The sequence below is a fragment of the Mugil cephalus genome, chromosome 20, assembly GCF_022458985.1.
Source record: "Mugil cephalus isolate CIBA_MC_2020 chromosome 20, CIBA_Mcephalus_1.1, whole genome shotgun sequence".
Classification (NCBI taxonomy): Eukaryota; Metazoa; Chordata; class Actinopteri; order Mugiliformes; family Mugilidae; genus Mugil; species Mugil cephalus.
This window is the reverse complement of record NC_061789.1, coordinates 19,040,032-19,067,999: the sequence shown is the minus strand read 5'-3', so window position 1 is coordinate 19,067,999 and position 27,968 is coordinate 19,040,032. Positions and strand designations below refer to the sequence as shown.

Genomic DNA, 27,968 nt, shown 5'->3' with positions numbered 1-27,968 from the left:
AGACAAACAAGAAGCGTGGTGCAATGACATCTCGGTTTATTTTACTATAGATGTTGATTTCACTTGCACGCATTTTTTTACAGTTTTATAGAGTATCCTGGTAGCTTGTATCAACTCTAAGAAATTCACATTTACACAATGCATTTTACATTAGTAGTGTACAACTGATGACATTCAGCTTTTCTGGGACCAACTCCTGCACTGTCTGGATCAAGTAATAACATCACAGAGAATCACAGTGAACCTCCGCATGGATGTAGCGTTACTGCAGATCACATGTCCGGTTGCCTCTGAAATGGGGGTTTGTGATAAAACTTACTGTACATGCAAACATCTGCACAGTAAAGCTGTTATTGACAAATACATGAGTTTTAGAGTAAAAGTCCTAGTTGACATGTATATGTTTAGATAATGCTACATGACCCTATTGATTGCCATTATTTATAGCATGTTAACATACACTGACACTGTGTGTTCAATGGCGACCTATTTGTACTGTAAGTCTCTCTATATAGGCGACAAGTGTATACAGTTTGCTTGAGTCTCCAAGGTTCATCTATAGTGCTGACCTTGATTTACGAAAAACCTTCATTAACTCTCAAAATGTGGAACGAAACGCCGATTTAAAAACTGAAAATAATCTGGAAAAACAAGTCAAACTTCAACTCAAAGACGCTGGACACTGTACACAGGCACTTGAACTGTGGTACACTCTTTGAGTGCATTCATATTACGTCTAATAAGTGCTACAAAATAACATCAGTTAGAAAAAATATTCATTCCAAAAGTGTAATTCTATTCATAAGACAAACAAACGGGATATGGAAAGACAAAAAAATTCACAACAAAACAGTTGGAGCAAACTTAAACCTCATCCTTGAATGTGTCTTGCATATTTTTTCTGTCTTGTCGTACATTCTTACAATGAGTGTCTCACTGGAGAAAGGGAATACGTGGGTTCAGTTGGTACATGAGCGCACTGCCGGATCTTTAAACCAACACTCTGGACACTGTAGCAGAGTACGCATACTGTAGCAAAGTCTTTTTTAATGTCGCTGCCACAGCTGGGATCAGGATTGATCACACCAGCTCACAGGAGTGGATTGTCTGTGTCAGTGTGTGTGTGTGATCACATGTCCGCACCGCATCAGTTGCGGGGCTGTGAGCAACAGCAGTGTTTTTTTGTTTCCTCTCATTACACTGCAGTGACTTATGAATCAAGGAGAGGAGAGGGGTTTAATTGTCTTGAGGTGTCGGCGACCGTGTGGCTGACCAATGAAGCGTCACGCGGCATCTTCTTTTCAAGTTACAGTAGACGAGAAGATCAATTCCAGTCATCCAGAGATAATGGAGTGACAAATAATTCCTGTGAGTCATGTTTTACGTTTAAGACTCTGGACAAAACCAAAGGTGAAGCTATATCACGGGTGTCAAAGGAGGGTCTAATCTGGCCTAAACTGCCTAAGTGGAAAAATAAATTGAAGACATTAACTGAAGTTTGTCCAATAAATGTAAATAATATTTGTAGGACGCAACACTGACACCTAGAACTAAACAGAAACTTCACTTGTTTTTCTTAAGATATGTCCGGTTGTTCATTACAGGCTCTGTAATAGTGCAGTTCAATAAATGTAATAATAATAATAAACACTTTCATAATGTACTTCTTTGCACTGAAACAACAGAAAATTGTTGGGAGTTGTCATTATATGTAGATTAATATGCTATTGTGTTACAGGTCCGTCCTCTTTGAGATCAAACTGGGATGTATGTGGCCCCTCGAATAAAACGAGTTTGACACCCCTGAGCTATATCCTTTTTACTGTTTTACGCTTACTGTTTTTATGCTAAGCTGTAGCTCGCCAGAAGTAGCTTCACATGTAACGCACAAACTTGTGAATGGAATTAATCTTCTCACCCATGTCTTGACAAACTTCCTTTAATTTAACATGTTTCTAAACCGTTCTGAAATCGTAGGTATGCCAGCCTATGTTTCTGTGCCTCCACCTCTTTTCCTCTCTACAGACTGTTTATATAAAAATCATCTCCTTGCATTTTGTGTCAAACCACAACACGGGGGAACCTGAATATTTAGGCGCCCTGTGGGAATGCTAAAGCGGTGCGGTCAAGCTCGGCTATAAGTATGCTTCCTTCTACTTCCCAAGTCCGCCGCCTTTGCAGTCACTGTGAGCTGCAGGAGGGGTCGACATGAACTGGCCCTCCGTGATAAAAGGTGGCACTCACCCCTAGAAGTGAGCCTGGACTAAGTGCTTTTATATCACCATGGCGATGTAGTAAATGTCAGTGACCTCAGAGGTGGATGAGAGATCCGTAATGTCACACTGAGGCTTTGGCGAGGGCCGTGTCACCCCTTTGCCGTGCACATCATTAATCCAGATGAGAGTGGGGCAGAGTGTAAATGAAGCTGAAACCCTGAGGTAATTACTACCTGTCTGTCAGTACGTCTCCCTAATGGCCCCTGTCTTGACGCGAGCGCCAACGACGAAGCATTAGTGCCTCAGCACTGTTTATCAGACTCGATAACACAGTCAGAGTAGTACGCGAGACAGCGAGGGGGAACATGTGAAGACGGAGGTGTTTGTGGGGAATGTGAAATGAATGTGCACCTCTCGGGGTTGCCTCAATTTTACGCTCGGTGAGTGTGAATTATTATGAATGGGATTTCTCGTCGTTTTTTTTTTCAGTTCCAAATTCACAGAAAAGTCTGTTGCGTGACCACGGCTGATACGAGCAGTTTTATCTTTTTGCTCATCAGATGGCGTGCAGTGAGTCAGCAGAGCTCCACAGTCCAGAGATGTTCCCCCCGGTGTTGCGCATCCAGACACGTCCACGGAGGACTGTGGAGGCAACCTGCCGAACCGGCCACAAAAACATTCGGTGGCGTTACATCATAAGCATGAAATCACTGAAATACAACCCCTGGACGCGCTGTGAAGGGGTGATGTCAGACTGGGGACGAAGCGTTTCGGGGAAGAAAAATACACAAGCGCACTACATGCTCATCATCAGCTCTTCCCACATATGCGTCACTTGCAACAGTGACACGAGCGTTCTAGATAAGACGGGACAACATGAGGGGAATCGCACCTGCATGGAAATAATACAAAGATAAGGAACTTTAGGAGAAGTTGGGAGTGACTCACGCCTCGCCCGCTGATTTTTGCGTCGCCGATAGCAGCGGGGGCCTAATAGACTGAATCCTATGGAGAGAGAGACGGAGAACTATCTGAGAATGGGATTTCACGGAGGAGGAAGGTGTGGGAGTATATAAAAAAAAATGCCCCGGTCTCTTTGATGCACAGGAGAAAGAGGACAGAGTCAAGTACCTTTCTGAAATTTACATTCCAGGCACAGACGTCAACTGTAAAGAGATCATAGAAATAAAAGGAAAGGCTGAAGGATCTAACTGGCAGCTACTGAGAATTACGACATACGCCTGGAAGAGTCACTTAATACAAGATGCACTGGCATATACCTACAATCTGCGTGACATGGTTCAGATAGTGGTTGATATTGCCGTAGAGGTTGTGTCCAGGCACACTGTATGACAGAGCTAGACTCTATATCCGGGGATGAAGAGTCAGACTGTGTCCCAAAGGTGCGGGGAGGTCCGTATAAGTCAAGCTGTTGCTCTGCGGCCACTTCATATACAAATCGGAGTCAGTTTTTTTTTTCTCTGTGTGGCCACCCCCCCACTGCCTTCGTTTTGGTCCACGTTTCAAGTCCCCTCTCTCATCTCTCATGCCCCTGTCTTCCTCTCTGATGCCTCCTCTTCCTCTTCATCGTCTCCCTCAGACCTCAGGGGGAGGAGAGTCAGACTCAGGGTCCCCGTCCACCCTCACCACTGCAGAGAGATGGAGAGTAAACAGAAATATGTCAGGCTGTGGGAAGAAAACTCAGCAGTGGTTCATTTTTTAAGCCCGTTTCAAGTCTGACTAATACCAAATGCCTCCCTGTCATTTCCTCTCTACCTAAACACAGTAAGACCTTATTTGTAGAAAAAGAAAAAAATTGTCACACTCATACCTGTAGGGGGCCCTGTGGTGTCACTCACTCATTAAAACTTGTTAAATTGGAGTCATTAGCTGGTTGAGGATGGCAGACAAATGCCCTCTTTTCCCACAAACCTCTTAACCTGTTCTCAATTGAAGGAAAGCCATGGAAACACCTCAGGAATGCGGAGGCGTTTCTGAGAGGACCCACAAGTCTAGTGGGTTTTTTCTCGTCTTTAGAGAAGTGCAATACAACAGGATTTATTTTAAAGCGTTTTCGAGAGGGGGGATTCATTTGTCGACCAGCGCTATATTTCTTTTCCTCCAAATGTTTAGTGCTATTTTAAATGCCCCCAGACGTGCTGCGTCCTTTCTGTGTTCACGCTCTGACTCTTTCCAGCGTTGGCTGTAGTCCATCGTACTCCACTCTCATCCTTCCTGTTTAAACAGTGGCTCTTCAGGCATCATCAGTGACGGAGCAAAGAGATGTTGATGCTAGCCAGCGCACCATCATGTATAACCCACACACACTAGGTCAGGCATACACACGGCGGCGGCACCTGTGCTCCTGTTTCAGTCCGACCGTTTCTGAACTGGTGGTGCCCCTCATTTCAGAGGCAGGGTTGATAATAATAACCACATGGCTGGTCAGTGGTTTACGGAGTCCAACCTCATTCAAAGAATCAATACGTGCTTTCGTCCACTGAACCAGTCGGTTCAGGTCTATCTGAAATGTGAAATCACAGCAAAGCTTTGCTATTTCTTTTCTTTTCTAATCAGCACATTGAGACAATCCTGACTGGACGCCAAGCCACAAAAAAACACTGAAATTTGCTGATTGGGAATTTTAGATGGCTTCACGGTAATCACATAATTCCCAGGGAAACGCTAAAGAGACTGGTAGCCTATTACTAGTTTCAAAAATGTAATACTCACTCCTCACTTTCCTGCAATTGTTTGTTTCACAATCTGTTTTTATTACTTTTCCGTTTAGAGATTTATTTCCAATGGGCCCCTGGACACAGATAATGTACACTGTACAATCCTTCATCTACACAGATTTTTTATTTATTTATTTATTTTTTGCCAAAGAACATAATCGATTATTTGAACATTAGACATTCTCACAATTCCTCTCTTTTTCTATGCTTCACAGAAAAATTGTGAAATAGTGTACTTCAGTGCATGAGAACAGATTTTTGGTCAAAGCATGTCCAAGCTGTCCAGGGGAAGAGGATTGAATGAGTTGAAAGATAAAATGAATAAAAAATGCTACATCAATGCCAAAAACATTATTTTTCAAACTTTTCATGTTTTTTTTAAAAAATATATTCGTGAATCTAGATTTTTGCAATAACCATGATGTGTGTTTTTTGACCATCAAACTGTGAGGTGAAACACAGGACAGGGTTGCACAGTTGAGCAATATCTTTAAATTTTTAAACACATTAAAAATGCACAATTTAGAGGAGGGGAAGCAGGCAGCCAAAGAGGGGTGCCGCATGGAGAGACGCTCCTTTTTAATGTAGATGAGCAGACAAAAATGAAGCAAGCACCCTTCATGTAGGAGGTCTTACCCCGAGCGGGTGACTCATGCTGTCAGTCAAAGAGAGGGACATTTTCATTGCTCTGCTTTTCTCTTTAAAGGCTCATTTGACTTATTTTCAGTGGAGGTGTTTCCATTACTTAAGCTGCCAGTAAAATATGGTTCATTGGAGACAGGAACCCCCCCGCAATTGTAATGGATTTATTGTGCACATTCTCACCCCTTTGCATTTTTAACACCGTTGGTTGTGGGAGAACCAACCACCCCCTGCACAAGTGCATTTTTTTTAATGGCTTCCGCTGCGGCAGACTGCGCTAATGCCAATTAGCACGTGCTAAACGCTCATGCTACATGAGATTGGGGAAAGGCAGAGAGACCAGGCCTGGGTTCCATCTCGTAACACCTGCTAATGAGCCAATCAGTTAAAGAGGCGAGGGGGTTTAGCAGGCAGTCATCCTCTCAGTGAACCCATGCCAAGCTGCTCCTCCAAAAAGAAATTCCTTCTTTTCTTTGACATACATTGGGCTTTGCATTTGTGGAGAATGGAAAGAGGCACTCAAACAAAACACAATAAGCTTTCCCCAAGCCTCATTAGAATGTAATGGGTATACTAGACAAGACACAGTGTCATGGATTGTTCAAGGGAGGATTTGTCAGCTGTTTGCCTTGTTAGCACATCATTATCCCCATATAACCCTTTCACAACAAGCAGAGGAAGGAAAAAATGAAATGAATCAGGGGGAGAAGCAGGAATGGCCGAATGAATAACAAGATCATGGCTGTACTTCTTCCTCCTCAGGTAAAAAGCCTATCGGGTATATGTGTATATGGATCGAGTGGGAATGCTAGTCTCTCTAATGTAAGTGCTATTTGAGTATTGAAGGAAGGTGGTTTACTGTGTTCTACAGAGGTCACGTCTCATTGTGCTGTCTAAAGGTTATCCTCCCTTCTTCGGCTTTTCAGTGCAGATTCCCCACCATGCGCATAGCCGCACTCTTTGTGTTTACTGGCAGTGCTGGGCAGAGAACAAAACCCCACGTTCACACATACTGATGCACTGAAAGGATTCAGTGGTACAGTGATATGTGTTAATCTGAAGCTGCAATTAATCTCCAAATACGGCACAATTGTCTCCCGCTAGAGCAAATTACCCAGTTGGTTTGTGAGATTTGCTCTTTATTAAACCATAAATAATGAACTGTTTTGAAAGATGTATGCTTTTAAGGAGCCACACGGCTTGTAGATGAGTCAAAAATTGGAATTGCATAAGTTAGTGAGTGGATTTCTTGGTTTTCTTAAGTTATCTAAGTTAATGCAGCAATGACAGATAACAGTCACAAACAAAAAAACTTCATCTGCGTCTTTCTCCTAATGCACTGCACCACAAGAAGTAAATTAAGCACATGGTAAATTGCTTTATAATAGATCATTAAAGTGCATAATGTTGGGTCTGAGCCAGACATCATTTACTGAGTTCATCTTACAAAACCTTTTAGAGTTTGTCTGGCTTCCCAGACTACATGGCAAAATCATTCCTAAAGACCTAGACTCATAATACTTCCCGGGTCCCAAGAGACAAATATAGAGCAGTAGTAAGAGTCGACAAGGCAAATATAGATCAGACATATGCTGTTACATGCTCTGCCTATACATTTATGAAATGTGCTGACTAAGAGAGAAACTTTCGTTTAATGGTTGACTTTACATCATGCATGCATGTATGATTTGGTCTCACCTATGTGCTTTTGGCAGCAACACATAGTCCTGCTACGAGGTGATAAATTGTTTTAGATCTCAATCCCCAGAAAAGTTTGGATGGATTATGACTCTTCTTGGCACATGGAGAACATGGCGTGAAGGAGGAATGTATCAGGCCAGAGTCAGATTAATGTGCTATTTTGCTGTGATGGAAGTTGTTCAAAAAAAAAAAAAAAAAACTGGAATTAGATTTTTTTTTTTTTTTTCATCCATACCTATCTGTTCCTGAGTGTGTGAGTGGGAAGGTTGAGCCTGGACTTCAGCCTTGGCCTGCTGCTGCTGCTGCTGCTCATGCAGACTCTGACTGTCCACCGAGATGCCACTGTCGCTGTGCAGCTTCTCTCCCTCCGGCGTCACCATCTGGTTGTTCGTAGCTGCACGGTTGTTAGCTGCCTGCTTGTTCTGCTTGCAGCTATTCCACCTGTGGAGAAGAAGCACGCCAGATAAGATCTGATTCAGCTTCGTGATCCAGTCTGAGTTGTGGATATTTAGATTTCACAGGCAGTTTTCAAGCCTTTCCAAATCCAAAAATATAAAAGTGGGACAAAACACTGTTCTAAGCTTCAAATATTATGACTTCTATGAGATGATATTATGAGCCTCCTTCATTGCCTTATACTATAAGGCCTATATTATATATTACCTAACCTCACTTACTGGCCCGCCCAGCTCCTAAGTGGATGTGTTGGGGAAAGCACATTTAGTGTTAAACATGCATTTCCAACTCTTTATTATGGATCATTAACTGATAATAAATTGTTAACTTTTTGCCAGGGAAACGCCTCACAATAATAGCGCATCATGGTGCATTTGGCCAACAGCCGAAATTATAACCCTTTTAAAATATGTGGTGGTGTTAGTCAGCTGGAAACATGAAGTCTCACTGAACACAACACATTAGGCTGTCAGTGATTAGATAACCAGCTACAGCTTCATGTAACTCCGCCTTCACTGCCATTATAAAGGACACGTGTGTTGCTTATGCATGGCCAAATTTTATTGCGCCATGTAACTGCAAAGAATTAGAATTAAAACTACAATTGGATCCTAATTAAATATTCAGAAAAGTCTTATCTTGTGAGCTATGGAGTGGGTGGCACAGTTAACACCTCTGCTTCCACAGATACTTTGGAGAAATACACATGATCTACAGTCTGTTTAAGCTTGACAATGAGTACAGGAGGAGTATCAGCCAGATGTGTGCGTGATTGTGTTGATAAATCTGGCACTCACATTTCCCCCTGGTTGGCACTTTTCAAACAATCAATGCCTCTAATGAGCTTGTTTACTTGCCTCAAACGTGTTTTAGCCGGGTTTGTATCTGTCTGTCTGAGTGCTTGCATGTGCGGTTGTGTGTCCTTGCTAATGTGTTTGTGTGTGACCTCTGTAATGCATTAAGTGTTGTTTTGTTGTTGTTTTTTATTTTTTTTTTTAAAGAAACCCTCATTATGGTGTTTTAGCAGAACTGTGTCAGAGCCCCTCCAACACCAGCACCATATTTCACCAGCCATTCTTTAGAATGGATGTTGCTGGGGCAAAATCTGTGCTAAAGCGATAGATTGCTGCAAGGAACATCCAGACCACCATCTCCATCAATGCTCGCCCTTTCTGTCCTACTTTATATTGTAGCTGAGGAGAAGCTTGTCATTGTTTTTTATTCTTCCAACTGACCTCTTAAAAACGATATAAGCCACCAGGCCCACCACCACGGCAGCCAGGATTGAGCAGTAGATGGGGATTAGGTTTTCATTGAGGCCGTGACCAAGGAAGCGAGGAGAACCGGAGCTGGACGTAGTTGTCTCTCTGGGGAATGGGCCATCAGACACGTCGGGTAACAAGTCGGGGAAGGAGGATGAAGCCAGATCCATATCAGAGGTAGTAGTTGCATAAGTAGTCACGTAAGGATCTGCAAGGAAGAGAAGGTCGTATTTGTAAGATAGGAAATATGCAAAAAAAATTGCTTGCAGTTCTGAGAAGGCTGCACAGATGTTATTTTATCTCAGTTCTAAGCTCAACATGCTCACAGTGACAACAGACCCCCTCACAGTTTGTAAACAATGTGATGTTTTTCGAGGGGTGGGGCTTAACTGGATGCCAAACATCTCAAGCTTGTAAATTAAGCTGGTAAATTAAGCGTGTAAACTGCAGTTAGCATATTTGAGTGGACTGCTTTCGCACAAATAGATAAGGAAAACGCATATCTTGGAGAATATACCAATACACTCAGTCTCTGAGACCATGAGTGTTATTTAAAAAAGTTGACTGACTGATGGGACTATATACACTGACCCCTACACTCTCACTCACTGGATGAATGATTTGACCAAAGGAGGACACAGAAGGGACGAAGTCTGGTCTGTCTTTTTTTTAAGTGAAGCCTCTCCAACACAGACATTACAAGAAGTAAGTGGAAACACTGTAGAGGGTAACAAGTAAATGCAACTTCTCCTTGGACACCCCTGAAACATGTAAATAGCGTTGCCTTAGCTCGTGGTTAGAACAAGAATCCCCCAAATAAGCACTAACTGTACGTAATTTCAGCCATGATTTATTCTAACTCATAATGTTACCCAGGCTGAAACTGATGATACATTACTATTATATTAATATGACATGATAAGAAGTGTGCCCATTGTTGATTGTCTTACTCCAGTCCATTCTTAATATTGCAAAAGCCAAACCAAAGTTGTCTATGACTGTCAGTGGCTGGTATGTGACAAAACGTCAAGTTAGTGTTTTTGATTTTTCGGTTCTGGCACCAAAAAAATACAGCAAGACGACATTTTCATGGTTGAAAGTGACAGTGTTCGCCTCTAGCTTCCCTCTGTTTTGCCTCCAGCTAACAACGTGACGTTAAAGAGACGTAGGCCATGAAGGGGTCTGTTCTAACTTCCATATTTGTATGTCATTGCCTTCCAAGGCAATGACATACAAATAGTGATATTTGGATAATAAGTAATGGACAAGTTTTGGCTTGATTGTGGCTCTTGATGAAAAATTAACAGAAGTTATTACAGTTCATCCCAAGGGACTTGAACATCTGCAACCAATTTCAAAGATAATCCATTCAGTGGTACTCCAGAGCACAAAGTTCTACCTCATGTTTGGAGGAAAGGTAGGGCACATCCTTAATATTTGCCAACACATATCACTTTAAGTTATTCTAATTCATCTTTCAGTTTCATTCAAGTTCAAAAGTTGTGACTAGTATGGCTTAAGGAAGGCTTTTGTATTGGGATGCAGTCACCACGTACCCCCACCACATGTGGCAGCTGTTTCTGATACACAGATGGGTTCTGGTTGAATTGTTGTGAGCAGAAAGAAGGAATGTTCCTCAACAAGGGAAGCAAATATATGTCAACCACCAGCCCACTCTACACCAGATTCGAGGCCTGCATGCCAGGTCTGTTCTCGTTACATACCCATCCATGTGATCTCTGCGTCTTGCATGACATTAAGGCCATATGGATGCATGTAGAGTAAAGTCTGGGGCTTTAGGGAGGCCATCAATTCGAGCTTTTGCTGAGGCCAGAGAGAAAAGTCAAGCACTGTGCTACTGGATGAGTCTGGTTTCTATCACAGAAGTCATTTTCAGAAATTGTCCTATTTCCTCTGTTATTGTGAGCTCCATTAATGATTCAGTGTAATTGCAAATCTTCCAGCAGCACCATGCCCACTCTATGGGCACGACTTGCTCTGAAAACACAATCCATCAAGGCTCTCCTACTGTCCTGTCACATGCTTTTTTCTTTCTAAATCTTTTGAAGCAACGCTGGAAGAAAGGTTCACAGAGACGTCTTCAGATAATTCTTTTGTTTGGGCCATGGTATAGCTGGCCGAGGATAGGGCCTGTCCAGCCAAAATGCCTCTGAGCTCATCTGTCTGGTTGGGATGGAGAATGTTTAGCGTTGTTCAGATGTGAGACTATAATTCCCAGCAGAACCTCAGGCTGCTCCTCATTAGCTTTGTACTAGCGCTCACAGGATTAACCCTGTGGAGACCCCCGAGGCTTCCTTCAAGGCCAAAGTCTGGGACATAACATCACAAATAATTTGGGGTCCTACTACTTCACACATATTATGATATTTAGGGCTGTTAACTGGTGCCGCGTAGTGTACACCTTTGTAAGCACAATAGAAAAAAGATCAATGTTTATATTACATCATGATCAATTTATAGAACATTTTTCGTATATTGTGATGTGCTTTTTTTATGTCATTATCTATTTATGCACCAACCTCCGCTTATGGAGTTCAAGGGACTCACTTATTGATGAATTTATCAACTGTTCATTTAAGGTTTATATGTTGTCTGTGAACAGTAAAAAGGAGGACTTACAGTAAAGAATCAAACTTATTTATCCTGGGTGTTTCCTCTGAATTTAATAAAAATGCAATACTTGGTTGTGACCATGGTGTATCTAAAAGCAAAGGAACATTTAGTGGACTGTCACCATACATATTTTCTTTTCACTGACATGGCAAATAGTCAAGTTTCTCCACCCTAATTTGTTGCATAATTTACAGTTACTCTCTTTAATAGTCTGACAGGATCTTGATTGACAACTTATGTGGACATTTCTGTTTGTCGTTAGGAATCCACATTGGTCTGTCTGTCAGCGTGGTGATGACAGGGCAATCCTACCTCCCATGGGGGTATTGGTTTACTGAAATGGTAGAAAATATAGCACATGTGCGTGCCATACTTAGAAACACAGAAATAATGCTGAGGCCTATTTAAAGCGGTGCTATTGATTCAGATCCCACTAAAAGGAGGGAGCGTTTGGAGGAGTGGAACATGGGTGTCTATATTACATGCATTTCTTGACCTTTCCCGGGATGTAGTCAGGTTTCCTCAGCTCTGTCATACATCATCTGACTAATGCAGGGTTGGCTAATGGTATTAGCATTGCAACACGAGCTCACAAATAGAATAAATTGTCAATTGAAGGTGTGAAAGTGAGTGAAAGTGTATGGACAGTCTGGTCTTGCATACGATTTTCAAAGAAGTTGCAATCCTAACACGGTTTCCTTCATCACTCTAGCTTATCAGTCATCCTGCACTGCTGTGAGTGCTTTTTGGTGCAATGAATGCTGAATGAATGCTCCTTCCTCGCAGACATAGTACATCAGTCGCACCTCAGGACTCTTTGTAAATTGTCTTTCTCATACTGAGCCAAGGCGACAACTCTCATGGGACTATGCTTCACTGGCAGAGAGCTAGAAGTACAGCATCCTACGTCTTCACTGAAACTTCCTTTTGCACTGTGTTTCTATGCAGTGAGGAAGAAAACACAGCTGGCTGTGGACCAAAGGACAAAACCTGAAGCACAGAGGGGCTGCATACCACAGCTGGAACAGCGTGGGAGCTTTAAGGCAGCAGTGGAGCTTGAACAATATCATTTTGGCTTCAGTGGCTTTAAAACATACTTGAAACAAAATAAAACTGGACCGGGATTTTATGAGCATAGGGCTGTGTGAACAGGGAGATGTGTTTATTAGTGGGGTGTGGACAAGAGGACGTACAAAAAAAAGAAAGATAATTTTTATGAGCCACTGAGGTCTTTACAGTGAAGTTAACCCCACGGTCTTGTGCAGAGGTTGATATCTCGGCTGCTGCCAGTTCAGGGTGGAGATGCGCAACTATCAGACGCAGCACATGTACAATGACCTCTTTATCTGCCACCAAACACTCTCCCTCTGTCTCTGCTCAGCCTCTATCTCAATTGCCTGGCGTGCACACATCCATCACACACACACGTACTACAAATTATTCAAGTGAGCGCTCTGTCTTCGGTTAGGGAAGGTTAATAGGAAGAGCGGAGGGGAGGGCAGACAGAGAGCCGGAGTGTTAGAAGGGAGTGAGGAGGGGGTGCAGATGAACAGAGGAGCTGCTGTAAAGTGCTCTGATTAGCAGGAGTAATTATACTGCAGCGGTGAAGGCACTGAATGCACACTGGCCACCTTCCACCACTCCGCTAGCCCAGCCACTCGAGGGCCACTGTGGGAAGATAGAGAGAGGGAAAGGAGAGAGAGTGATAAAAGAATTCTGCCTTTATCTGTGTTTTCAATCTTCCCCTCTCTTTTTCCCGGGCACAAACACTCAAACACATGCTCAGCTAATTCAGTTTGAACCCACTGATGGCTGAGGGACATATTTCGGCGAGGCTAAGGCCAGAACGGACGGACACGTCTTCCGTGAAAGATGCAAGTAAAGTTTTCAATTTCAGATCAAAGGGGTTCACACATGTGCGGTGTCCGGAGTTTAATGAAAAACGTGGAAGTTAAATTGCACTTGGCAGGCCGAAAAAGCATGCATGTGCCGCGTTGGCCTGTTATCCGCTGTATTGATTTTGGATACTCATAAAAAGTGTTTGTGTGCCTGAAGATGGAGAGGACTCGGCTTTGTGTGTGTGTGTCCTGCAGTCGAGTGTAGGTGCTTATAGAGGTCACTCAGCGAAACCTGAGCATGAGCAGAAGAAATCCCAGGACTCATATCGACCCCTCAGCATAGAATACCAGCACAGCACATATGCTGCAGCTCTCTCTGTCTGTTTTCATCTCTGTTTCTTCCCTTCTCTCTTTCTGCCCCTGTCATTGTATCGTGTAATTGACACTTGGTGACAGCTGGATATGAGATGGGGATTTGGGAATTTGAAAATCCGACGCTCGCATCTTCTTTACTATCTTGATAAGATTGAAAAAGCCAGCAATATGCGAATTCAAAAAATAGAATAAAAATAAAAATCACAAAGAATATCTGCGGACATGATGAGATTTGCAGAGGCGCAGCTTCCTGTTTGCTGCAGAAAATATATCTGCACGTAAGAGTCATCAGACCACCGTGGACGGCCTGGAAACATCATCACGACCACATGTGACTGCAGCTGTTCCCCACAGGCATATTGGTGCTATTTGACAGGGCTCCTCTTTCAAACAGACATCTCATAAGGTCATTTATCGTGCCATCTCCAGTCCCCGCCATTACTGCTGTTAGAGTGGCATCAGCCTGGGTGACTCAGGTCAGAGTTGAGCTGCCTGGGTGGGCAAAAGCGGCACAGGCAGCAAAAGACTGTATTGTGGTCTCCTGTTCAGCAGATATATCTAGAATATATCAAAGGGGCATATGCTGTGTTGGCAGTTTTTAATGGCTGCCGGTCTTGTAAAGTTAATCTCAAGGTTTGTGGCCATTGCTTCCTCCATCAGTTGTGGCGAGACTACATTACTGTGCATTTTACGGAATCCGGGTTAAAAACATTGAATTTTCTGTCAAGTTTCTATTACATTTTTTTTAGAAAATTTGAATTCTACAACAACCTTTTTTGCACTTCTTTGTGATTTCCTTTCTAAGGGTATGTTTAAATCATCTTTCTACTTCCTCCACCATTTGACATGGTCTGAACTGATGCCAGCCAGCTAACATGCTCACAATGACAGTGCTAACATAATCAGGTATGATGTTCACCATGGTCAGTGGTTGGCAGATGGTTACATCCATCCAAGAACAGCAAGACTTCACCACAAAACTCCCATTAACATCAACCTGCCGGTGACCTTCTTGATCAAGAATGTCTAGCTCATTATCAAGGAGCAATAAATATCTTTACACCGTTTTATGGCATTTTTTTGTTTTTCTATTTTTCCTTTCCTGGCTTACATTTATCTTTATTGCGCCAACCACCACAACAAATTCCTTTTTATGTGTTAACAATTCTGATTCTGATTTCTGCGCCACAATGGAATCTCTAATCTGAACTGGTGGCAAATACTTTAAAATGAGCATCCACATGAGAGGCCACATTTTGAACGGTCTTGTTTGCCTTCAAATTTACTCTGGTGAGGATTTATTGATAATAAAAGGCTAAATGTAGCACCTCTAATGGTGTCTGGTACCCGTGGAAGGAAAGGTGTTAAGTCATTATCTCTGTTATTAGCCAGTCTCCTTCTTATCTACCTTTCTGGCTCTTATCTTTCCCCTGTCCATTTATCCACTGCCTGTCAACGCTATAATAGTCTGTTAAAAGAGACTTTGTATCACTGTGCAACAACAAGGTGTTGACAGATATTTGAGGTTCATTAACTCAGTAGATCGAAAGTCCCCTATTACATCTATGAAATTTTAGCCAAGCTGTGTTATTTGTTCCTGCTCAGCATTTAAGCTGCCCATAAAATGTTCATTTAGAAATGATAACGTTCACAACGGCATTAGTCAGTGCTCCACATATTAAGAGCTTTCTCAGAAGCATTTAATCACTCCACAGCTAACATGCCTCTCTGGCCAAAGTTTGCATTAGAACAACCACAAGATACGAGAAGAGCAGTTCCTAGGAACAAACCAGAACCACAAAGTTCTTCTGAAATCATTTTTGGGAAAGGGCTGTTTTTGTTGTGCACACTGACGTTGTTGAGAATTGCGCTCATTTGTAACTGTATTTAAAAAAGAAACACCGATACTAACCTACGAAATTAAGAACGATGCCACCAAAGACATTTTACCCCCCAGACTGAAGCCTTGTGACCCCGCGATGAGGTCGATTTCTCGCCTTGTCTAACCCAAGTGAATTTACAGCTTCCTATGGTATACGCTGCCTTCCCTCTTGGATACAAGTAGCTCCACTCTGCTTCTCTGCTTCTTGGCTTCCGTTTGGTGGGAGAGCAGATTATTCATTCGCCGTGTGTTGACACTTCCATCGGCCTTGACCTTTTAACACTAAAACTTTCAACTTCCCGCTGTTGAAAATCTGAACGGGACCAACCTCTGACCACACTTGTTCCCAGAGACACATGTGGAAGTCGCCCCTGCTGGCTTGTTCAAATGTGATTGATACAGATGTGATGCTTCCAGTGTTGCTTTGGAATGACTTGCAGCTACCGTGCAGTTTGTGGCCTGGAGGTGCTCTTTTTAGTCTCTTGTACTTTCACATCTAATACAAGGCGACTGTTGTGGTACTGGCTAAACCTGTTGCATTCTTCTTGGGTGTCCCTCTTGAAATGTAAACTCTTAAGCCATGTGAGAATGTTCACTCTGCTAATTGGTTAAATTTGTTGAGTAACAAACTAAACACAGGGGTAAGGACATATCTGTCCAAATATCAAAAAGGCAACACACTCTGTTTTCAGACTAAATTACATCTTAATTCCTTCTTGAGACAGCTCTGCTCAAACACATACCAGTTGTTTAGAACCCCCCCCCCCCACTAACAACATCCTGTTGCCAGACACCACAGGACACCCTCAGAAGACACATGTCCATCCTCTGATGAGTTACAACTGTATTGGAGGCACAAGGTAGACCTACACAATATAAGGAAGGTGGTTTTAATGTTGTGGCTGATCACTGTCTTTAATTTAACAATGTGTGAAAGCAAATAAAGAGTGTGTCTTACTATGGCAGATAGAGTCACTGGACGGTGTGCAATCAGCCATCTGTATCTCGATGCCCTCGTCACAGATGGTGCAGGGCAGGCAGGGTTCGATGGAGCTTTCCCGGTCAGAGAAGGTCTCATCCACGCACTCCTCACACACCGTGTCGTGATCATGATCGCAGCGAGTGTACACGCCCTGTCCCACCGGACACACCGTGCACGGCTCGCAGCGGCCGGCCGCCCCGTTGAAGTAGTAGTTGTAGTTACAGATGCACTTGGCGTCGTTGGAGTCAGTGCAGGGCGTCTCCATTCGCATCAAGCCGGTGCACTCGGTGCACGGCCTGCACTGCTCTGTGAGGCTGTAGTTCTCTGAGAAGGTCTCACCTGCGCATCAGAGGACAGGTGGAAGGAGACGAAAAGGTGGAGAAAGGAGGAAATAGGAGAGGGGGCAAAGAGTAGGAGATGGAGAGAGCAGGAAATATGAGGAGATAAACAGGGAGATAAACAGTGAGTATAATGACATTAATCATGTTTACTGCACATTCATTAGAAGGAAGGACACATTGATCCACTGGGCTCTTAGTGATTTGTGCTCCGGGACAAGAAAGGTGCTCTTGTAGGGGAGCGAGTCAAAAGCCTGCTGCGCTCATTATGATATCGATCTCAATGTGTTTGTGCTCTGCTGAGTAAACTGCTTTAATCTCTGTCATACACAGTGAGTGAAGTGAGGGTGCATCAACACGCTTACCCCAAAGACACATCTCTTAAAGTTCGCTATACCTTTGTTGAATCTCAACGCTCTAGATTCTGAATAAATTGTCTTGGTTAGCTGGTGTAGATGAAGTTACCTTGGAGAACCAAAAAGTATTTGACCTAATGTCTTTGACATGTATCTTCAGAGGGAGGATGGTATCAACTGAAAGTTGAAGAAACTGTTCAGTTAAAACACATTAAGTGGTTTCAAAGTTAGATGACAAGTGTCAGACTGCTGATCATGTCACTTTAGGCTGATGAGAATGGCCTTATTTCTGCAGGTAAAGGGATTTCCAGATTTGTCAGGGGTCAAAATTCTGGCAACCATAAAGGTCTGCACAAAGTTTCATTGAAATCTGACCTTACTGGGATACTTAAGTCTTAGAAAAAATGCTGAAATGACCCCATCATTAGTAGAGCAACACGGCGCTAGTACGGCTAAAAGGATTAGTGTTAGTTCTGATTGGTGTCGGACATGAGCTAAACCTTCGCAGGGTCTGCTGAGATGAACGAATGTTGACCTGCCAATTGACCGTGTCCCATCTGTGGTAGGATGTCAACAGAAAAAAATAAATAAAAAATAAAAATCAATGCGTGAATGAAAGAGACGTTCATTTTAATGCACAACTTCATTGCATTATTGATTTTTTTAAGGGCTGTGGAAGGAAAAAAAAGAAAAGAAAAAAAGACCACAGCTGAGTTGTGGAGAACATTGCTGAACAGATGAGATAAAAGCCGCGGTGACTGATTGCCTGCTGCTTTTCAATTACTTCAAACACTTCAGATTTGCTCTCCAGGAACATTCGGTGTCGGGAGGATTTGGGAGAGTTCCTCACTGAGGACAGGAGTGACCTCCAATTAGCTTATTCTTACACTGAGAGTTCCTAAGGGCACGACGTAATCTATTAATATTGCATGTTCATATAGAGTTATTTTCAGATATAATTGGATGCCTGCTGAATTATGCATACAATGAGAGGCAGCGTGTTTGTGTGCCATATGAGTGTGTTTTAGTGGTTGAATGAGATGCGAGTAGAGTAGAGAGGCTGACGGAGTGAAAAAACATGCTCAGATTCATTACACAGGCTGCTTCACTGTTCTCAGAATCCCATTTTAGCTTCTTTTTTCTTTTTCTTTTTTTTGCTTAACACGAGAGCGGTCACCTTGCAAGAGTTTGAACCTGTGCTGCATTCACCAAGCACATGGAAGCTGGAAGTTTAGAATGCATCCAGCCAACGCGAATCTTTCAGAACATGAGATTATGAGAAAAGAATGCGCGTCAAAACAGCTCTGTAAACAGTTTAATTAACGCCGCAGACGGCCTGCTCCACTATTGATGTGACACAATGAGGCATGTAGCAAGTTAACACTGGTTCAAATCTCCCCAGTGGTTAAGCGCTCTTTGTCTTGCGGCGAAATAAATCTTCGGGACTGGATGGAAGCGTAAATAAAACCGCATGACTTATCTGTGTATGCATATGTTTCGGAGAGTGTGTGCGCGCTTTCCATGAGAAAACTGCTCGACGGGAGTCGCGTTGAGCAACGGCGTATTGTCAGTGTGAAAGGCCCTGCAGCAACGTCCCAGCGCTCGCTTTCGCGTTGCAGGCGGCTCTGGCAAGTAAACACTGGCACCGGCTGAAGCTCTAAACACCTTGTAAACAGCAGCAGAGCTAAGAGGCCGACTATGAGGCCCCGTCGCATTATACAGGCAACCCGAGCGGAGCAGATGGAGCCAATGATAGAGAGACAGGTAGGGAGTAGGCAGGAAGACAGATCCACACGCTGGATTTGCTTGGATGAATCTTGCGACTGCTCAATCAAACCTAATCTTTCAGGGAGGTCTGGTACTCGGAGTCCAAAGTGGAAAACATGATTTAGTGATCAAAGTGTTGAGGAAGCGCTGATGTAGGGGAAGGTTCAGGGGAAGTCGGGCAAAGTCAGTTCCCTCCTCAGACAAATTCATCAAATTCTGTGTTTTGTTTTGTTGTTTTTTTCCTCTTGTATCTGTCATCACCCCTCGCTCTCATTACTGTCTGGAGGCAGAAGTGATAGAGGAGAGTGACACTGGGTGAACAGTCCAGGGCCAGACGTACAGCAGACCTCCACGGTAAACCATTACTCGAATTTGCGAGCTGGAAGCTTTTGTTTTCTTTGCAGCCAGGCTCAACCGGTAAACCTCTCCTCCTCATTCATTTCAATTATCCCACAGGCTTCCTTGCTAATTTTAACTCGCATGCATGAGCCCTTCTCGCAGGCCTTGCGCGTAAACATGTCTAAACGCGACCATATGCCGCCAGTGTTCAGCAGGCGCAGAAAAGAGTTGCGTGTGGCTCGCATGTGTCTAATTTATGTTACCGGCGCGTTCATCTGGAGGCTAAAGGAGGAAAGTTAAAGGCCAACAAGAATTAGGATGGGAGTGCCTCCTTTAATAAAATATGACCGTCTTTGTAATTGTCCCCAGTTGAGCGATGGTCAGCGCAGCTCATGTTTTGCTGTAAAGACGGTTGATGGTGAAAGGAGATTGTGAACGGGGTCGTTTTGCACTTACAACGTGCCACTTCAGCCCACGAAGACCCCCCCCCACCCACCCACCCACCTTCTACCACTGATGTGCTTCGGTCCCATTAGTGTCATCAATAATGTAGCCGTGGACGGCCTTGACGCTGCTCGGTGATCTTCACAATCAGCACTTTAGGTGTAAGCTTTTAGCGAGGCTGGACATTTCACTCGCTCCACAGAATGTCAGGGTCCACGGTTCAGCTCCTTTTGTCCCACATGAACCGCTGACCCCCTGCTGGCTGTGGATAAATTATCAACAGTTGGAAAGCTGCGTGACGACTTTATTTGTCTTTTTAAACATGAGACGTATCTGTCTTCAATTATCACCCCGCTTCGCTGGTCCACTTAGCTTCCCTCCGGATTCGAAACAGGTGTTTTAGGATATTATTATTACAAGACCAAAAGAAGTCACGGTGTAATTTAACAATCAACATTCACTGCCGCATCCTGGACCTAATAATGTTGCCTTGTTCAGGTGCTCTGTACAGAAGACGTTCCCTCAACCAAGGCCACAGAAAATTTCCATTTCCCCTTTCTTGTTCCAAAGTTGGAAGCAAATCTTGATAGTCTGGTTGTGCACTCACCAGATGCGGCTGTGATTCTACTTTCTTTCCTGAGTGAATCCCCAGTGAGCCCCTATCTAGTCGGCCAGCAGGGCTCTTCTTAAATTCTGCATTGGCTCTCGAGGCTTCGCCTGCTTTCTCTCAGATCTTCAGTCGGTTTGCAGGGCAAGGTTTCCTGAATGGTTCACTAAGTGAGGAAGGCAGGTCTGGCTGTTTTGTCTCCCATGACAGTTGGGAAAAGTGGAGGAGACTGATAAATATTTCAGTGCTGCTGACGCTGGCACTCATCCCGAGCTGGGACCTGGACACCGTGGGGAGAGAGGGAGGGGGACAGGAAGTGGGAAAAATTAAAGGGTGGTCACGGTAAATACGGATTTGCCCGTATTTACCGCGGAACAGGAAATGGATGTGTTGAATTTCGCTGTTCAATTATTCATTTTTGCACTTTAGAAAATGTATTTATGCTGTTACTTTTTCAGGTAAGGCCGGTGTTTTAGCCTCTAACCTCGATATCAACTCCCCCCGGACTTGCTTTGAGCTCCTGTAGGCCTCAGGCACATTAAGATTTTATCTCCTACACAAACAATATTGAAATATAAGAAAATGCCCCCGTACCGGAAATTGAGTTTAACCTCCTGGGTATTTGGGTTTAATTGTTGAGTGTTTATCAGCAGTGTATGCTGTTCCTGTACTGCCGAGTAAGATAATTGTTCACTGTTAGAGGCACAATAAGCTTTTCAATATGGTTTAATTAGCTGGATCAAATGAGTAAAGATGCATTGATGTAACAGTATGCATGATAAATGAGCAGATCGTGCCCTTTGGTGCCTGGCTCTCTAATACCATTTTATCCGCTAATACAGACGATGAGTCATAGCACCAGGGAGGAGGAGGGGGCGAGTGATGCTGGCTGAGAAAAGTGAGTACAGGAGGGAAAGGGAGACACGACGAGAGTCGCTAGGATTTGCTGGTGTTGAAGGGCTGCAGATGACGGAGTGAATATAAAAAAAAAAAAAAAAGAGTGCCAGCCCACCAGACTGAGCTGCAGTTTAACGTCTTACACATTGTCTGCCGGAATGAAAAGGAGTAAGACGCGAATTCCTCATGACATCAAAGCAAAGACAAAGTCCAGGCATGTTTCTCCGTGGACTCCAGACACCATTCAGACGATTTCCCATTCCGGCCCATCAAAGCCATTGACTATCAATTATTCTGCTCCGGATTCTTAACAATGTTGACTCAAAACCTAGAGAAATCCACTTTAGGTCTCCTTCATTTTTGCGCAGTGGTCCATTTCTGTCGATTTCATGCCCCTGCTTTTCTGACATTGAATTTGTTTGACAGAGTTGGTTTGACTCCTGCTATTTTGTGCCTTTTTTTCTTTTCTTTTCTTTTCCCCAGTGGCACTGCCGCTCTCTAGAAATGACTCCCTGTCCCTTGAAGGCATTGCAATAGCTCTTGGGGTACTTGGGCCAAGAAACAACAGCAACCTTGCAGGAGTGAAAATGGTCATTTTTGTGTACAAAAAGCGCTTTTTCTCTCTTCTCCATGCATTCTTTCAATATTTAATAATTCCATCCTCTTGATATCATTGGGTTCAGCATTGCACAGTTGAAGATTAAGGTGTTGACTCAGCAGTTCTTCTTCCTGCAGGCAGGATTTGAGTGTGTTTACATGTTGCCGTGTTGGATTAATGCAATCAGTCGATTCTGCGGCTTTCCCAGCTGCTTCACTTGTAACCTATAGTTTGAAGTTTACTTAGAGTGCTGACAAAGCTACACACCACCTATATCTGAAATGGCAATGAGGCCTCTGCATCAAGGCATTTGTTTGCAGTGTTGCTTCTTCTCTTCATCGTGTTGCTGTTACGTTGGCATCTCTCCCAACTCTGGTCTGTGCTAATGGTTCACAGCCTGAGTCGAGCCGCAAGCGGACACATTTGGACCCACTTACCAGCATCAAACATATGAATTTTTTGCCTTATTTCTCAGGACACTTGACAAAGGCAAATCATACACTTTGTACAAATGCACAAATTGAATAATGGCAGTTTGTTTTGGCTTTGACGATCTTTTTGTTTGAGTTCAGAGCCCGAGCTCCATTAAGGGCCAAAAAGACTCTATGTGGGTGTATAAATAAGATGATGTAAGAGCCGACGCATTGCATTAATCAGGTGAGAGTCTCTGCATGCTGCCGGTGACGTTGTGCAGCTGTACAGCTGTATGCTTGCATGAGCGTATGTTTGATCAGGATTCTTTCCAGATTGAGTTTAATCCTCTTACATCTGACACAATTCAGGAAGTGGAGTTTCTGCAAAGTCATGTTTTCACATTTTGGGGTGAAAAGTTACATTCCATTAACAAGGGGGTTCAGCAATTGGAAGCCACTGCAATAAAAATCAGTTTGAACCTGACCCGTTGGATGAAAACAACTGACAGAGAGGTTTGTGTTTTCTGGAGGGACACGTATTTCACAAAATAGGGACCGTAGCAAAAACTTAAAAGGCGGTTTTCTATAAAACTTAAGCGCAGTCTTCTAGTATGAGCTTTTCTACATGTATATGTTGTGTTTTTCGTAAGTACTTGAAATAAATCACAATTATTTTACTTTTTTACAGAGTAAATGTTGAAGTTATACTTCTTCTGCAATGAATAATCATTAACAGATTTCTGCAGTATTTAATCAAGTTGCAGTAACATGCCATCCTCAGTGTCAACACAAGGACATTTTTAATTGCATTAAGTTATTTCAATGAATTCAGTGTTCGTGCATGCACCATGAAGGGGCAAACCTATACTCACTGTCCAAACACTGGGCGCAGACGGTCTGAGTGGCGCCGCATTTCTTCACCACCCCCTCTCCAGGTGGACACTCGTTGCAGCATTCTCCACTTCTGGTGTACTGGCCGGAGTCACAGGGGAGCTGCACGACGCGCTCCGTTTTAGAGGCCAGCGCTAATGCCACCTGTCACACCGGGACAGAGGTGCAGTATATTAGAGCAGCAACGCGGAAGAGAGGAAAAAGTCCACGCACACACAAAGGCGCAGCGCAGAGCCACCGCGGCTTAAACAGCACAACAAATTGATGAAAATTGCTGCCAGGTGTCCAACCTGTACCCCGAACCTAACCGCTATCAGAATTCATCATAAATCATGTTGTTTCCGCCTGTATTAGACACACTGAGCGAGGGAGTCATCTAACAGCCTTAATAGCTCCCCTAAAGGCACATCAACTCTAATAGTAAACTTCTGACTTCTGCTTTAGTCGAGGCAGTTACCGTAAAATCATATGTGCACGCCATTATACACATGCCTGTCCTAATTATAGTCTAAAGGTGAGAGTTGCTGTGAATGTCAGCCTCCGCTTCCGCTCACCACTGGCGCACACACACACACACTCTCACACACACACACACACACACACACACACACACACACACACACACACACACACACAAACAGGCTTGCACTTTTATACCTGTGAGAAAATCTCAATGAAACGCTCTCTATCTTCTTTCTACTGAACGTCATTCATCACATTAAAGTTTAAATCCATCCTCATCACCACCTGTCACATTTGCCATACCATTTACCAAAAGGGGGATGAGTCCCTGTACTGTGACAGTGTGTCCACAGCTCAGGTGATCAGAAGCATGTTTTAATAACATATGGCCACATTAAAGCACGGGGACTTTGCACTCTAAGTACATTAGAGTTGCTCCTTCCTAACACATTAATATCTACCAGTTGGTTTAAATTTCTTCCACGCACGATGCTTTCATCTCTCTCATCCATTGTCTAATATGTCTAATCTACTCCAGTTATCACCACCCTCCCTCTCTGGCTGCATTCTTCCAGTCCTCTCTAACACAAATGCCACGCAGCCTTACTGGCAAAAGTACTGAGGCTTGTTCAGTTCTGCTGGTGTGTGTATACAACAATGTTAAATGAAAAGAATATATCCAGTCATTTTAGAACAAAGAAGGTCCAAATCACTTTCATGTCCTGTGGCTTGTATTATGTAACGTGCAATAGCTCATTTCCACTTAATTCACATTTGCAGAGACATGGGTTCAGTCCTTCTCTCTTACTGTCATTATTTGCTCCTCGGCCCTCCCCTCCCTGCTGTCCCTGCTTTCATTCAGAAACAGATGTACTGAGCGGCCAGCTCTCATCTCTTCTTTTCCTTGCTAAATATTCCCCTCCTTCTGTCATTTTACTTTTTGCTTTCCAGGCGCATTTTCATCCTCCTCATTTCTCATGACTTTACAGCTTCTTATCTCAACATTTTTTTTATTTTTTTTTTTTTTAAATATGTTGTCAGAGCTCCCATTTATGAACTCTGGAAGCTCTCAAACCTTAAAAGACATCCCCACTTGCAGTGGATTTATGTCCCTGACTGCTCCACCAGCTCCCTCTCCTTCTATGACATATCTCTGGAATTCCACTCAACTAAAACAAAGATTAATTCCGAGTTCAGTGGAGCATTTGCTCGCAGGCAGCAGGAACATGCATATACACACACACACACACATGGATGTACAGTGACACAGCTACAACATGCTTGGTTTGTACTCCCTCCAATTTCATGGTCAATTTCCGAGTTTATTTCCAAATTTAATTCTACCAAAGTGCACCCGACCGTCGCCACCCTTTCAACCAGCTGTCATAACAGAGTGTCCCCTCACATCTAAGGCTGTTCACATGATGACTGAGCTGCACAGCCCAATTAGACCAGCTGCTGTGGACATACCAGAGTGCCGGGAGGATGTGCCTTCTGCTCTTTACTGTCTCCCGTAATCAACTTTTTCATATCACCAAAAGAGCCTACCGTTTTATGCGACAAAGCAGATCATTTAAGCTCGTGTCGGATACAGATTTAATGAATCAGCATCTTTCCCAATGTAAGACCCCAAATATGCAGAAATTGCACTAGAAAGAATGAATAAATTACTTTTACTAATTAATGCTATTAAAGTGTGAGTCAAGGCTGCCAGCAGATCGCTCCTGGATGTCTGGATACAGCCAAGTGTGCAGCAAAAAAAAACTCCAGAATCAAATCCCAGCAGCACTGTCTTAACTTTTGCTCACTAAGTGAAAACCAGGAAGGTATGAGTGTGCATGCAGAGGCATGTGTGCAGGGCTGATTAGAGTGTAACACAATATCATTTGCAAATCCAAACTACAGTCAGCGCTAGCAGGTTTAACGGGGAAATATCAAATGAGTCATTTAATATGGGAGTTTCAAAGGGAAACAACACAGCAACAATATGGCACATGTTAAAACTGCGTTCCAAATATTTCAAGGTTTATTATAAATGCCACCAAAGAGATGAAAAATATCACCACTAAGGCAGAATCATGAAGCGAGGTGGGAAAATTTTGACACAAACTCAGCTACCATACGCATTACAGGTGCAGTGAAAAGTCACAGGGAATGGGAACCCTTCAAAAGACCAGAGGAAAAAGTGCGTAAGGTCCATTGGAGCCTATTTACAGTATTAGAGCAACAAGAAAGGAACGTTAGTCGCAGGAAAGACAACTTACCAGTGCGCACAAAATCACGAGCGATAAGGTAGTAGTCATCCTGCTTCGTCTGCTCAAGTCACATAAAACAGATGTAGTGCAGAGAAGGCAGCGCTATGTGGAGGAGGAGAGCCGCTCAGCAGGAGTGCTCATTTTAATTCCAGCGGCGCGGGTTTTTTTCTTTCTTTTTTTTTCTCTCTTTTTTTTTCTCAATGAATCCGCACCATTACGCGTCTGTCCGGGACCTCCGAAACTGGAGTCAGACGCAAGTGCCGGTGCCCCCTCCTCGACACCTCCACTGTTACTCACGACCTCAACAACACAGTCAGAGGAGAGAGAGAGAGGGGGGGAGAGAGAGGGAGAAGATGATGAAGAGGAGATGGGGGGGAAACCGTCCTGTCCAGAGTACTGCTCAGCTGCAAGTGCACTGCGGAGGAGGCGAGAGAGAAGAGCAGAGGGGCACGTCCACCCTCCGGTTTATTACCCCTGATACTTCTGCAGTGCAACCTGCTCCTCTCCCTCTCTCTCTCTCTCTCGCTCTATTTCTCTCTCTCTCTCTCTCTTTATTTCTCTCTCTCTCCTTATTTCTTTCGTACTTTGTCCCATTGTCTCTCTCTCTCTCCCAACCACCACCCTCCCCTCCCCTTTAGTCTCTCGTTAGGTACGATTCATTGAAAGTAATGTCACATTCTGGCACATTCAGATTTCCCTTCTGATTCTTATATACGACGTGTCAAAAGTATGTGGACATGGCCATTTCTTTTTTTATTTATTTTTTATTTTTTTATAGGTCTAAAGGTCCACTTTTGCCTATGCAGTGCATGCAAACCACTGAACTGTATCATTTTTCTTTCTTTGTTATTGTTTTTGCCACTGCACCCAAGACTGCACCATAATTTCTAGCATTGCTGTAGCATCGCTTGATGGAATCACGTTAGTGTGTTTCTAATGTCAATGTATGTAAACGAGGAGGCCACTATATTAGAAACACCTTCCTTTTGAGTGTACTTCAAAACAAGACTACCACAAAGTCCTCATATCTCTCCAAACTAGTGGGTCAACACAAAGCAGTGCAAGCGTTTCTGGTTTTCTCTTACTGTATAGATTTTAGCATATATCGTGACTATGTTGCAGCAGTGCAGCCTCTGGCTCCCAACGTGGTCCCATCGGCCAGCGTCAGATGCACTTCAGTGCGCGTGATCCTGGTGGACCACAAGAGGGCGACTCAGCCGAGCTCAGGTCAGCAGCGGCTCATCCTCTGTGACGATCTTGAGCTTAACAATGAAAGATGAGCTTGTTCTTCCCCGAAGAGAAAGTCTCTTCACCAAGCCCGTGTTTTGTGAAGCATGAAGTCTGTGCTCTGTGGAAACAAAGGCTCCATGATCCCTGGATGTAGCTTTTAAATGTATCATTCTGGACTGTGTGTGTTTGAAGTGTGCTGGGTTTAGACTGTTCATGTGCATCTGGTGCTCTAACGTTAATATATTTAAACTCGTCCTCGTTTCATTCAGGCATCATATGGTATACAACACTTACATTTGAGATAGATACGCTGTAATCTGACGCACATATCTGGAAACGTGGTGAACATGTTGAGGTTTGCTGTAATTTTATCATATTATTCCATTATGAACAGCATTTTTTTTTTTTTGTTTTTTTTTTTGTTAAGATGATACTAAATTTGTCAAGACCACTCCAAAACCACTAATGCACCTTTAAGCATTGTAATTGTGTTTGGTGCTCATTGACGTACTTAGGCTTTACACTTAAGGAAAACCAGTGTTGATGGATATTGATCCAAGACAGTGTGGCAATGAAGCAGTTATTAGTTTATTTGCCTTCCAATCTTTTTTTTCTTTTTTCTACAGTGATTCTGACTCGTACACC

The 27,968-nt window shown here is 43.4% G+C and overlaps 1 protein-coding gene across 1 annotated transcript; it reads right to left on the bottom strand.

Moving 5' to 3' along the window:
* Window positions 1-19: 19 nt before the first annotated feature.
* Window positions 20-26,787, bottom strand: ngfra (nerve growth factor receptor a (TNFR superfamily, member 16)). Its single transcript, XM_047572449.1, has 6 exons — window positions 26,103-26,787; window positions 23,358-23,520; window positions 16,703-17,065; window positions 8,989-9,223; window positions 7,533-7,738; window positions 20-3,865 (listed from the first exon to the last, which is right to left on the bottom strand). Exons 1-6 carry the CDS (start codon window positions 26,139-26,141, stop codon window positions 3,813-3,815), a joined length of 1,059 nt encoding a protein of 352 aa, XP_047428405.1. The 5' UTR covers window positions 26,142-26,787; the 3' UTR covers window positions 20-3,812.
* Between the last annotated feature and the right edge of the window lie 1,181 nt (window positions 26,788-27,968).

Excerpts from the sequence above, each read along its gene's own strand:
- ngfra (XM_047572449.1), bottom strand. The coding sequence starts at position 26,141 with ATGACTACTACCTTATCGCTCGTGATTTTGTGCGCACTG. Across the intron at positions 23,521-26,102 it reads TCGTGATTTTGTGCGCACTG|GTGGCATTAGCGCTGGCCTC; the intron begins GTAAGTTGTCTT and ends CCGGTGTGACAG. Across the intron at positions 17,066-23,357 it reads CTGCGCCCAGTGTTTGGACA|GTGAGACCTTCTCAGAGAAC; the intron begins GTGAGTATAGGT and ends TCTGATGCGCAG.